At 46.0% G+C, this 13,885-nt stretch overlaps 1 protein-coding gene across 1 annotated transcript in view; it reads right to left on the bottom strand.

Annotated features, from left to right (window-relative positions):
• IQGAP1 (IQ motif containing GTPase activating protein 1) overlaps positions 1-13,885 on the bottom strand; it is a 408,002-nt gene that overhangs the window by 45,054 nt on the left and 349,063 nt on the right. Inside the window, exons 23-26 of the mRNA XM_063925920.1 lie at positions 13,613-13,821; positions 12,173-12,328; positions 10,497-10,660; positions 9,972-10,196 (exon numbers count right to left, since the gene is read on the bottom strand). Coding sequence (XP_063781990.1) covers positions 9,972-10,196; positions 10,497-10,660; positions 12,173-12,328; positions 13,613-13,821 — 754 coding nt within the window. The remainder of the gene's footprint in view (positions 1-9,971; positions 10,197-10,496; positions 10,661-12,172; positions 12,329-13,612; positions 13,822-13,885) is intronic.

The raw sequence follows: 13,885 nt of genomic DNA, 5'->3' as shown, positions 1-13,885 counted from the left end.
ATGGGTCCTCTGTGAGCATTTCTTGCAGCTCTGGATACCAAGTCCTTCTTGGCCAATCCGGAACAATGAGTATTGTTCTCACTCCTCTTCTTCTTATGATTCTCAGCACCTTGGGTATGAGAGGAAGAGGAGGAAATACATAGACCGACTGGAACACCCACGGTGTCACTAGTGCGTCTACAGCTATCGCCTGAGGGTCTCTTGACCTGGCGCAATACCTCTGTAGCTGTTTGTTGAGGCGGGATGCCATCATGTCTACTTGTGGCATTTCCCACCGACTTGCAATCTGCGTGGAGACTTCTTGATGAAGTCCCCACTCTCCCGGGTGGAGGTCGTGTCTGCTGAGGAAGTCTGCTTCCCAGTTGTCCACTCCCGGAATGAACACTGCTGATAGTGCTCTTACGTGATTCTCCGCCCAGCGAAGAATTCTGGTGGCTTCCGCCATTGCCACCCTGCTCCTTGTGCCGCCTTGGCGGTTTACATGAGCCACTGCGGTGATGTTGTCTGACTGAATCAGCACCGATCGGTCGCGAAGCAGGGTCTCCGCTTGACGTAGGGCGTTGTATATGGCCCTTAGTTCCAGGATGTTGATGTGAAGGCAAGTCTCCTGACTTGACCACAGACCTTGGAAATTTCTTCCCTGTGTGACTGCTCCCCACCCTCGGAGGCTTGCGTCCGTGGTCACCAGGACCCAGTCCTGAATGCCGAATCTGCGGCCCTCGAGAAGGTGAGCACTCTGCAGCCACCACAGGAGACACACCCTGGCCCTGGGGGATAGGGTGATCAGCCGATGCATTTGTAGATGTGATCCGGACCACTTGTCCAACAGATCCCATTGAAAGGTCCTCGCATGGAACCTGCCGAAGGGAATGGCCTTGTATGATGCCACCATCTTTCCCAGGACTTGCGTGCAGTGATGCACCGACACCTGTTTTGGTTTCAATAGGTCTCTGACCAGTGTCATGAGCTCCTGAGCCTTCTCCATCGGGAGATAAACCCTCTTCTGGCCTGTGTCCAGAATCATGCCCAGGAAGGGCAGACGAGTCGTAGGAATCAACTGCGACTTTGGAATATTTAGAATCCAGCCGTGCTGTTGTAACACTTCTCGAGAGCGTGCCACGCTGATCAGCAACTGCTCTCTGGACCTCGCCTATATGAGGAGATCGTCCAAGTATGGGATAATTGTGACTCCTTGCCGTCGCAGGAGCACCATCATTTCCGCCATTACCTTGGTAAATATCCTCGGTGCTGTGGAGAGACGGCAACGTCTGGAATTGGTAATGACAATCCTGTACCACAAATCTGAGGTACTCCTGATGAGGTGGATAAATGGGGACATGAAGGTAAGCATCCTTTATGTCCAGAGACACCATAAAATCCCCCCCTTCCAGGCTTGCGATGACCGCTCTGAGCGATTCCATCTTGAACTTGAACCTTTTCAGGTATATGTTCAGGGATTTTAAATTCAATATGGGTCTGACCGAACCGTCCGGTTTCGGTACCACAAACATGGTCGAATAGTAACCCATTCCTTGTTGAAGGAGAGGAACCTTGACCACCACCTGCTGAAGATACAATTTGTGAATTGCAGCTAACACTATGTCCCTCTCTAAGGGGGAAGCTGGCAGGGCCGATTTGAGGTAACAGTGAGGGGGCATCTCTTCGAATTCCAGCTTGTATACCTGAGACACAATCTCTATAGCCCAGGAATCCACCTGGGAGTGAACCCACTTGTGGCTGAAATTTCTGAGACGCGACTCCACCGGGCCTAGCTTCGCCTGTGGAGCCCCAGCGTCATGCGGCGGATTTAGTGGAAGCCGGGAAGGACTTCTGTTCCTGGGAACTAGCTGTATTGTGCAGCTTCTTTCCTCTACCCCTGCCTCTGGCAAGAAAGGATGCACCTCGGACTTTCTTGCCTTTTTGCGATCGAAAGGACTGCATTTGGTAATACGGTGCTTTCTTAGGTTGTGAGGGAACATATGGCAAAAAATTTGACTTTCCAGCCGTAGCTGTTGAGACCAGGTCCGAGAGACCCTCCCCAAACAACTCCTCACCCTTGTAAGGTAAAATCTCCATGTGCCTTTTTGAGTCGGCATCTCCTGTCCATTGCAGAGTCCGCAGGACCCTTCTGGCAGAAATCGACATTGCATTTATTCTAGAGCCCAGTAGGCTAATGTCTCTTTGAGCATCTCTCATATATAGGACAGCGTCTTTTATATGCCCCAGGGTCATCAATATAGTATCCTTGTCCAAGGTATCAAGTTCCTCAGATAAGGTATCCGTCCATGCTGCTACAGCACTACACATCCAGGCCGACGCAATCGCCGGCCTTAGTAAGGTACCTGAATGTGTATAAATGGACATCAGGGTGCCCTCCTGCTTTCTATCCGCAGCCTCTTTTAGGGTGGCCGTATCCTGTGACGGCAGGGCTACCCTCTTGGATAAGCGTGTTAAAGCTTTGTCTACCCTAGGGGACGATTCCCAGCGTAACCTGTCCGTTGGCGGGAAAGGATACGCCATAAGCATCCGTTAGAAAACTGCAGATTTCTATCTGGAGAATCCCAAGCCTTTTCACATAACTCATTTAACTCATGTGAAGGGGGAAAGGTCACCTTTTTCCCCCATACATATAAACCCTCTTGTCAGGGACTGGGGTTTCCTCTGTGATGTGCAACACATCCTTCATTGCTATAATCATGTAACGGATGGCTTTAGCCATTTTAGGCTGTAACTTTGCATCATCGCCATCGACACAGGAGTCAGAATCCGTGTCGATATCTGTGTCAACAATTTGGGATAGTGGGCGCTTCTGAGACCCTGACGGCCTCTGCGACATAGGATCAGGCATGGGCTGAGACCCCGGCTGTCCCAAGGCTTCAGCTTTATCCAACCTTTTATGCAAGGAAGTAACATTATCATTTAAAACCTTCCACATATCCATCCAATCGGGTGTCGGCGCCGTCGGCGGCGACCCCACATTCATTTGTTCCCGCTCTGTTTCCACATAGCCTTCCTCGTCAAACATGCCGACACAAGCGTACCGACACACCACACACACACAGGGGATGCTCTATTTGAAGACAGTTCCCCCACAAGGCCTTTTGGAGAGACAGAGAGAGAGTATGCCAGCACACACCCCAGCGCTATATGTCCCAGGAATCACACAGTAACTTAGTGTTAACCCAGTAGCTGCTGTATATACTGTTTTTGCACCAAATTTATGTGCCCCCCCTCTCTTTTTACCATCTTCTACCGTGATTCTGCAGGGAAGAGCCTGGGGAGCTTCCTCTCAGTGGAGCTGTGGAGAGAAAATGGCGCTGGTGAGTGCTGAGGAAGAAGCCCCGCCCCCTCAGCGGCGGGCTTCTGTCCCGCGTTTCTGTGTAAAAATATGGCGGGGCCCCATGCATATATACAGTGCCCAACTGTATATATGCCCACTTTTGCCAAGAGGTCTCTAATTGCTGCCCAGGGCGCCCCCCCCTGCGCCCTGCACCCTACAGTGACCGGAGTATGTGGGTTTAGTGTGGGAGCAATGGCGCACAGCTGCAGTGCTGTGCGCTACCTCATATGAAGACTGGAGTCTTCTGCCGCCGATTTCGAAGTCTTCTTGCTTCTGTCACCGGCTTCTGTCTTCCGGCTCTGCGAGGGGGACGGCGGCGCGGCTCCGGGATCGGACGACAAAGGGTGCGATCCTGTGTACGATCCCTCTGGAGCTAATGGTGTCCAGTAGCCTAAGAAGCAGGACCTATCTTCAGTGAGTAGGGCTGCTTCTCTCCCCTCAGTCCCACGTAGCAGAGAGTCTGTTGCCAGCAGATCTCTCTGAAAATAAAAAAACCTAACAAAATACTTTCTTTTTAGCAAGCTCAGGAGAGCTCACTAAGTAGCACCCAGCTCGTCCGGGCACAGATTCAAACTGAGGTCTGGAGGAGGGACAGAGGGAGGAGCCAGAGCACACCAGTATCCAAATTCTTTCCTAAAGTGCCCTGTCTCCTGCGGAGCCCGTCTATTCCCAGGGTCCTTACGGAGTCCCCAGCATCCACTAGGACGTTAGAGAAAAAGGAAGTAGCTGTTGTATTCCAGTGATATAACATCACAGGTCACTATTACTTTACAGACAAGCACAGGGTTGCCAATTTTTTGGAGAACCAGGAAAGCAATACAAATTAATTTACAGGCAGCACAGTGGACAAATCCCTACCCAGGACTACCCAAAGACCAGAAAGGCAAAACAAAGACACAAAAATACAGAATACGAAAAATAGGATTTTAATACCTACCGGTAAATACTTTTCTCTTAGTCCGTAGAGGATGCTGGGGACTCCAAAAGGACCATGGGGTATAGACGGGATCCACAGGAGACATGGGCACACTATAAGACTTTGAATTGGTGTGAACTGGCTCCTCCCTCTATGCCCCTCCTCCAGACCTCAGTTAGAAAACTGTGCCCAGGGAGACGGACATTTCGAGGAAAGAAATTATTGTTTAAACACGGTGAGTGTCGTACCAGCTCACACCACGAACATACCGCAGACCGCGGCATTCAATAGAATACCAGCCAACGGTATGAACAATACACAGCCACATGCTGAAAAAAATATGTAACACAACCTGTGTGTCAACACAACCAACAATAAGACACCGCATGCTATGGCATGAAACAACGTCAGCAACAGCCTGACAGAAAAGAAACACCACAAGAGTGTAACCATAACCAATAACTGCAGACACAGTACGCACTGGGACGGGCGCCCAGCATCCTCTACGGACTAAGAGAAAAGGATTTACTGGTAGGTATTAAAATCCTATTTTCTCATACGTCCTAGAGGATGCTGGGGACTCCGTAAGGACCATGGGGTTTATAACAAAGCTCCAGACCGGGTGGGAGAGTGCGGACGACTCTGCAGCACCGATTGAGCAAACAGGAGGTCTCCATCAGCCAGGGTATCAAACTCGTAGAGCATAGCAAAAGTGTTTGAACCCGACCAAGTAGCCGCTCGGCAAAGTCGAACCGCCGAGACTCCTCAGCATCCGCCCAAGAAGAGCCCATCTTACTAGTAGAATGGGTCTCCACCGACTTCGGCAACAGCAATCCAGCCATAGAACAAGCACGCCGCATCGTATCACAGATCAGCGTGTAACAGACTGCATAGACGCAGGCGCCCCAATCATGCTGGGAGCATACCGGACAAACAGAGTCTCTGTTTCCCCAATCTGAGCCAAGTTGGCGACCTAAATATTCAAAGCCCCGACTACATCGAGAGTCTTTGAATCAGATAATGCCTAAGTAACCGCCGGCATCAAAATAAGTTGATTTCTGCGAAACCCAGAAACCACTTTTAGCAGAACTATTTTCCAAGTTCTCAATTCCTCTCTATCCACATGGAAGATCAAACAGGGCTCTTGTGAGACAAAACCGGAACTTCCGACACCCGCCTTGCGGACGCCAAAGCCAATAGCATGATCACTTTCCAAGAGAGAATTTTAACACAACCTTTCACAAAGGTTCCAATCAGTGTGACACAAGAAAACACAACACCACGTCAAGGTCCCACGGTGTCAACGGGGCACCAATGGAGGTAGGATGTGCAGTATTCCTTTCACGAAGGTCCGAACTTCCGGAAAGGTTGCCAATTCTTTCTTGAAATAAAATTTATAAATCCAAAATCGCACTTAATGGAGCCTAACTTTAGGCCTGCACCCACACCTGCTTTCAAAAAAATGGAGAAGAACGACCCAGCTGAAAGTCTTCCGTAATAGCCCTCTTGGATCCCACCAAGACACATATTTTCTCCAAGCATGGTGGTAAGTCTTTGCCGTTACTTCATTTCTAGCCATAAGAAGTGTGGAAACGACTTCACTGGGAATACCCTTTCTGGATAGGATATGGCGTTCAACCGCCACGCCGTCAAACGCAGCCACGGTAAGTCTTGATACACGCCCGGATCTTGCTGTAAACTAGATCCTCACGTAGAGGAAGAGGTCAGGGATCTTCTATGAGTAACTCTTGAAGAACTGTATACCAAGGCCTCCTTGGTTAGACCGGAACAATGAGGATCGCCTGAACCTTTTTTCTTCTTACGTTTAACACCTTCCGAAGAGTGAAAGCGGAGGGGACACATATACCAACTGAAAACACCCAAGGTGCCCCGAGGACGTCCACTGCTATAGCTTGAGTGTCCCCTGACACGGAACAATATCCCTAAGATCTCTCGTTGAAGCGAGACGCCAACATGTCCACTTGAGATACTCCTCAAAGACTTGTCAATTCAGTGAAAACTTCTCGATTACAACTGTATTTCTCCCGGATGGAGCTCGCGTCTGCAGAGGAATTTATCTCTCCGTCGTTCACATCCAGAACGAAGACTGCTAATATAGCGTTTACCAGTCTTTCTACCCAGCGGCAAACCTTTTTCAGCTTTTGCCATTGCCGCTTTGCTCCTTGTTCCGCCGTAGCGGCTTACTACCACCACTGCTGTCAAGTCGTTCGACAGAATTAACACGGGCAGATCACGAAGCATATGTCCACTGAAATAACTCTTAATCCAAGAAAGCGTATTGCAGACAAGCTTCTCCGCTTGACCATTTCCTCTGGAAATACTTCCCTTGCAAGGACTGCTCCCCAGTCTCGGAGATTTGCATGCATGGACCCCAGGAACTCATCTTGGACTCCGAACCTTCGCCCCTCTAGGAGGTGAGAACTGAGCAGACACAACAGGAGCGATATCCTGGCTATTAGGATTATATTCCGGCTCATGTGTAGGTGAGACCCAGACCACATTTCCAACTGGCCCCGGGAAAACCACTCTGGCATTTGACCTGCTCACCGAAAAGGCCTCTTAGGTCCTCATCATCAACAGACATATTGATGGATTGTCACTACAAATCTGATCCGACTCCAGATCCTCAGACCTCTTTCCACAGGAATACACAGAACTTCAACCGTTCCGTATCTACTGTGATACCCACCACAGACGTCTGCGTCGTTGGGAACAACAGCCTTCCCGTGTTGAAGAACAGTCAGATAGAAAACAACGATTTGCACCACTTGTGTCTTGACTTCGCCTTAATCATGAGAGTGGTCCAGTACAGAATAACAATGGCTCTTACTATTGAAAGAACACCATCCTACTGTCATCATTCCGGTGAAATAGCAGGGACAATCCTGGATAATCAAGCCAGGTATCAACTTCGTAAGGAGAAAACTTTGTTATTCTTTTTTTTTTTTTTTTACAGAGACAGCAGGACAATGCCCTGAACCTGACGCAACTCTGGTCTGGCGTCGCGTACTACCCCCCCTTCCAGAGGGGAATGGCAAGATCTATTTTAAAAAATCAGTGAGGGGAGACAGCTGTAAATGCCAGAATGTCCCCCTTTGGATTCTATAATTTACTCACAGGTCCAAGTCCATTCCCGGATTGACTGAAAAGTAGTAGACGAGTTCCCACCGGAGTGGACTCCAGCCGGGCAGACCCAGCGACATGCGGTGGATGTGGTAAAAACAGAAACGACATCCACTTCTGCAAACTTAACAAGGCTGCAGAACTCTTACCTTTTCACCTTCCACTATCTGCACCGAAAAGGAAACAAAACCGGTATCGAGCCGGTTAAAAAGACTGCATCCCACAACAGAATGCGTCACCATGCGAGGGAATCTAACTCACTAAGTTAGGCTTACCAGTGGTATCCGCTGAGATTGACTGAACTGAGGCATCCCCAAACAGCAGTACACCGTCCCAGGAAAAAACTCCAGTATCTCTCGGAGTTATCCTCAGCATTCCCCCGGCCATACCTATTCGCACGGCAACCTGCCGCAAAGTTACAGAGAAGAATCAACATAAGAAACATCCCCTCTCTCTTTAGGGTAATTCTATCGGATGCCATTCCGAATATAACCACTTCCCCATGTGCATGTAATGCAAATAACTCCAAAGCATAGAAATAAAATATCACTTAGCTTCCTGTGTACGATCCGTTGTGACAGGGCTCCTCGTCGACCAGGAGTTGACTTTCACAGTATTCTATCAGCGGCGGGAAAAGAATAAACATTCGGACTCCTTGAGAGGATCTGAGACCAACTCGACACGGCCGACCTAGAGCTTTATCAACAGAGCGACCAGCACATGAGAAGGAATACTTTTCCTTCTCATGTATCATGTAATACAGATCCTAAATATATATATATATATATATATATATATATATATATATATATATATATCTATCTATCTATCTATCTATCTATCTATCTATCTATCTATCTATCTATCTATCATACATATAAGCGGATTGTCCGGAACCGTCAGGACCCTAGTGACAATAATGTGTTTCGAATGTGTATGACCATGTACTGAATGCCCCAGTTGTGGATCTACCAGGAAACGTTATGGTCGACAGAAAACCCAGTATTCGTCGACAGTAGGGATTAATAACCAGGCAAAATAACATTCTAGCGACCCCGAGGGGTCCACGGGAAGTATACATATATAATTTTAATAACACTCCCCCACATATACTACCATGTCTGTGTTCGAGCTACAGGCCCATGGAACCTTACCATACATATACATATAAATATATATACAGGTATAAGGAAGTTACAGCATGTTAATTTACACCCAGTAATAACAGGTGGTGCAGACAGGGTCACCCACACACTACTGTGTCTCCCATACAGTGTTTACTTTTTACAAGCATACTACTACCGACCTGCTGACACTACATCTAGTGAATGAAGTACCAACAGGCGTCGGCGATGCCGACAGTACACCCCACAGGTGTTTGTGACAGAGCACTCATGCATATCGACATATGTGGACTAAAAAAGATATAGTGGGTATATCTGACAGGGAACACACAGATATATATGCACAACAATGATTACATGCCCATTATCTAAAAATAGTGCTATATCTTTCTCTATATAGCACTAAAACACTGTGCCCCCCCTCGTTTGCACTGTACATTGCTTTTGGCAGGGACATGGAGAAAATGGCGCTGAATCCTGTTGTGAGGGCTAAGCCCCACCCCTTATCGGTGCACTTCAGCCCCGCTATTAATATAGCTTATATTGCTGGTGGGGGTCCGTATACAGTGTCTACACACTGTATACCTGTCTTACCACACTCAATGAGGTATATTTTGCTGCCCAGGGCACCCCCCCCCCTGCGCCTTGCACCCTTGTAAAGCCGTTGGTGTGTGGAAGCAATGGCGCGCAGTGCGACCGCTGCTATACACTGGCAGGGGTATCGTACACGGTGCCGGGGCACCGAATATGCTTCTCATGCCAGCGGTATTTTCTAGACCCTCAGTAACTTGCTGCCCAGGGCACTCCCCCCCAGCGCCACCCTGTGAGTCCCGTTGTGTGTGGGAGCATGGAGCGCAGCGCGACCGCTGCGCTGTACCTCCGTTACTGAAGTCTTCTGTTCTTCTATATACTCACCCGGCTTCTTTCTTCTGGCTTCTGTGAGGGGGGTGACTGCGCGGCTCCGGGAACAAGCAGCTAGGCACACCAAGTGATCGAACCCTCTGGAGCTAATGGTGTCCAGTAGCCTAAGAAGCAGAGCCTTTGAACTAAGAAGAAGTAGGTCTGACTTCTCTCCCCTCAGTCCCACGATGCAGGGAGCCTGTAGCCAGCAGGTCTCTCTGAAAATAAAAAACCTAACAATAAAGTCTTTTAGAGAAACTCAGTAGAGCTCCCCTAGTGTGTGTCCCATCACTCCTGGGAATCTGAGGTCTGGAGGAGGGGCATAGAGGGAGGAGCCAGTTCACACCCATTCAAAGTCTTATAGTGTGCCCATGTCTCCTGCAGATCCCGTCTATACCCCATGGTCCTTACGGAGTCCCCAGCATCCTCTAGGACGTATAAGAAACATAATTTATTGCAATATGCAGCATCTGGTATAAAGAGCTGCAGATAAAAAGTGCCCTATAAGGATATACAGTATATTATCATGAGCTATGAAGCCTCTCACCTTGCTTCTCCAGTCTGAGACTCCATTTGGTTGACCCAAGACTTGTAGATATCTACAGGGTCAGTTTTGATGTTGAGGGACTTGTCTTCCATGATCTCTTTCACTACAGGGGACAATATCTGTCTTAAAGCATTTTGGCCACGAGCCCCACGGTTAAAGCTCACCACCATCTTTATTACAGTAGGGTTGCCAGTGACTATCTCCTGAATCATATCCACCTTAGACCTATGGTTAGAAAAGTGAAACTTAAGCCAGTATTTATAAGCAGACATTGCACAAAAGAAAATTTCTAGTCAGATTACTTTTATGTTACGTTTAGCTTTACAGTGAATATTACTTTCTAATACGGTACATTTGAACATTATGCAATCTTTTTAATTAACTAGAGACATGTTAGCACAGCATGCATTTACAGTAAGACTACAGTACGTTGGTGGGTTTATAGTCAGAAAAACCAAACTAAAGTCCTTCTTTGGCCATTGTGTCCCATCCACCCCATAAAATAGTTTAGTTGTGCCCACATACTTTATCTCCTCTTGGAGTGCAGTTTTGAAGAGACGCAGTAGAAGGTATTCTTCCCTTTGATTGGATGCATAATTATAGAGAGTAAAAATGACAGAGTCCATGAATTTGGTGGATTTATTTTGAGGCATTTGAAAGATAAGTTTTGCCAGGTAGGTTGGATTAGTCTGAAAAAGATAAAAATGATAATTTCAAATATAGAGTTCTAATATTAAGTAAGTACATCATATTCTCTATTGGCAAAGGGTTCAATTCAGCTACTGGGTAAGATTAATAATAAGAATAGCTAAAATAACTCCAAAAATTGTGGCTTAAAACCCATAAACAGCAGGTAATTCCACCTCCAACCTCATTTCCATGCATATTCCTTCTCACTTGCTGCTCCCACCTATCAAATGCTTCCTCGCCTCCTCCCTGATGGCTTCCTTTCACTCGTGCTTTCAGAACTTCTCTCGTGCTGCTCACATCCCCTGGAATAACCTCTCTTGGTCAATCAAACTTTCTCCAAGCCGCCCAGCCTTAAAAAAATTCCTAAAAACTTACCTTTTCATTGAATAAATTAATTGGGGGTTGAGAACACCAGACTCCCTAAAGCGGTGCCTACTTCAGCCAGCATCAAAGGAAAAAAATGGCGGGTCCGGGCCGGAGGGGCAAGGGGAAAGAGAGACGGAGGAGGCATGCATGGTTAAAACTTATAACCCTTTGGTGCCTGCTCACTCCATCACCAATACCCAGCATAAAGAATCTCCTGTGTCCCCTAGTGGACACACAAGAAAAACTTACCTTTTCACTGAAGCCTACCACTCCTTTGCCTAACTTCTCAAATATAGCAACCAATTGCTTTGATCCCTATACCCTCTCTCTGTTTGTCCCCACTTTCCTTTAGAATGTAAATATCTTGTGAGCAGGGCCCTCTCTACTCATGGTTGTTTTTTTTTGTTTTTTTTATGCAATAATGCATTTTGCTGGTTGTAATTATCTATGTAAATTTGTTTCGATCCATAGTTTTTCAATACTGTTCACAGTATATCCATCTAATCCTATCCATCTAATCCTATATTTTGCATCAGTCGAATAAGACACTGTTAACAGTTCAAGCACTAAAGAAACCTTTTGTTGCACATTTTGGCACTTTTAGTGTGAGTTTTGGTACGCCGCTCAACACACATAGGCGTTGGCCTATGTACAGCGCTATGGAACTTTTAGTATGATTTAGAAATTAAAGATACCAATAATAATAATAATAATAATAATAATAATAATAAAAAAACAAATTGATGATTGTTTGAAGGTGTCTTGTGATGCAATGATAATGGTCTTAAATATATAAGGTTTTAATCAGCTGCTGAAGCTGCCACTATATAGCTTTAGGGAGTACGCCACTACTAAGGGCTTGGAGAGTCGCCACCTAGGCTTCCATCAGCTCTGGACGAGGTAAGCAGAAAATTCAGCTGCCTAGGATGAAAGCTTTTTCACACAAATCCAACACTGGACACACAGCTATTTTTCTACCTGTTTGAGAACACTGTCCAATACAATTATATTATATGAGGTCATGTGAAGACCAGGTAGCAGTTGGAGTATTTACCTTGGATGTCAAAAAAAAACATTGATCCCACAATTGCCCAAACACATTACCACAAGACTTTTACCCCAAAGCCATTTACCACTCCAACTACCTGCAACAAATAGAAGAGATGCTGATAAGCCTCCAACTTCTCCCTCTTCTCCTTGCTCAGAGCCTTTAGTCCTCCCCTCTGTTTGTTTAACATCATCATGTCAGAGAGCTGCTCCTTGTTCTTCTTTGTTAACTTCTTACTGTGGGAGACCACATCCTGCAATGGGATAAAGACGTCAGGTAGCAGCATTTTATTATCGGGTTGGTAGATCTAATGATGGCTAAATGAGCAAGAGTTTTCTTTTATAGTAGAACCTAATCATGCACAAATGTTCATGTTGCTTTCTGTAAGGAATGAGAAGGGAGTCATGTCTTATTCTGCCTCCGGCAGCAGAATTGTGAGTCCCATGACATCTCATCAAAATAACGAAGGCTCTGCCTATAAATATGATATAATAATAATAATAATAATAAAAAATAATAATAATAATAATACTACATATTCTTCACATTATACCATAGGAAATGTAATTTGATATACCAAAATAATTGAATAATTATTTCCATGGAGGTGTACTACTGTATTTGAGTATTTATTATTCTTAATAATAATAATAATACATTTTAATTATTATTATTAAGTTAAATTTTTTGGGTGCCACAAGGCATCTGCAGTGATATACAGTACAGTGATAAAACAATTAACATAAATAGGACAATTATTAACACAATAATACATCCATGGGCACAGTGATGTGGAAGGCAGAAGGTGGGGTACAGTGATTGCAGAAGTAAGCAATGATGGTCACACATGGAGAATAAAAAGCAAAACAGCACGCAGTGAGCCACAAGTGGGCAGGCAAACAGCATCAGAGTAGCCAGTGGGGGAAGGGGAGACAGGGATACCGCTAACTGGAGAGAATGCCTGTAAGGGCTTACAGTCTTACATGGAGAACAGCACAGTACAGAGTTACTAGGACTGATAAACTGTTATGAAGAAATGAGTCTATAGGACCCAGTGGAAGGTATGGAAACTGGTAGAAAGTCTGACAGAGTGTTGGTGCGAGTTCCAGAATAGAGGGGAAGCATGGAAGAAGTGAAGTGTATTTTCACTTGCACTTTTCCTTGCCATACTCATTAAACTGTATTTCCACTGAGTGTATAAATATGCTCATGGTGTCACAATCTGCAGGTAATGTGCATGCAATGGACAACTTCTGAAACCACTGTATTATGGTAATACTGCATATCCACTCTAACAACAACAAACCACTACAACACGCAGTCGCAATTTTATGCGTTCTGTTTTAGAGACAACTGAACTGGAGGGTGAGAGAAACAGAGACAGGGAGTGGGAAAGATAAATAACAGGAGAGAGTACAGAGAGATGGATACAGGGGGAGAAGACCCCATCTATCTGAGAGAGGTTACTCTGCAACCACTGTGTGTTTAGCAGGTATTACAGGCACATCAGTAATCACTTATCATTTTGCTAATGTACCTGCAGTGTGATTTTATTTTTAACGAGCAGCCCAATCTTGATATCCATAAGGTTGAGGTCATTCTCCAGCTGCTGGTTAGATCTCAGGAGCGTTACTACCTCCTCTCTCAGCTTCATGACATCCAATTCTTCCTGGAAGTCCTGGTCACTTTGGTCCAACAGGTGAACAAATTTTCGGACCACTGCCATAGGTGGGTTCTCAGCATTGACTGGGAGAAGAGTACATCGGTCATCAGGAAGAGCAAACTACAAAATGCTTCTGTCATGAAAGGA

This window comes from Pseudophryne corroboree, chromosome 6 (genome assembly GCF_028390025.1).
Source record: "Pseudophryne corroboree isolate aPseCor3 chromosome 6, aPseCor3.hap2, whole genome shotgun sequence".
In the NCBI taxonomy this organism is placed as follows: domain Eukaryota; kingdom Metazoa; phylum Chordata; class Amphibia; order Anura; family Myobatrachidae; genus Pseudophryne; species Pseudophryne corroboree.
This window is presented reverse-complemented; position numbering and strand designations above follow the sequence as displayed.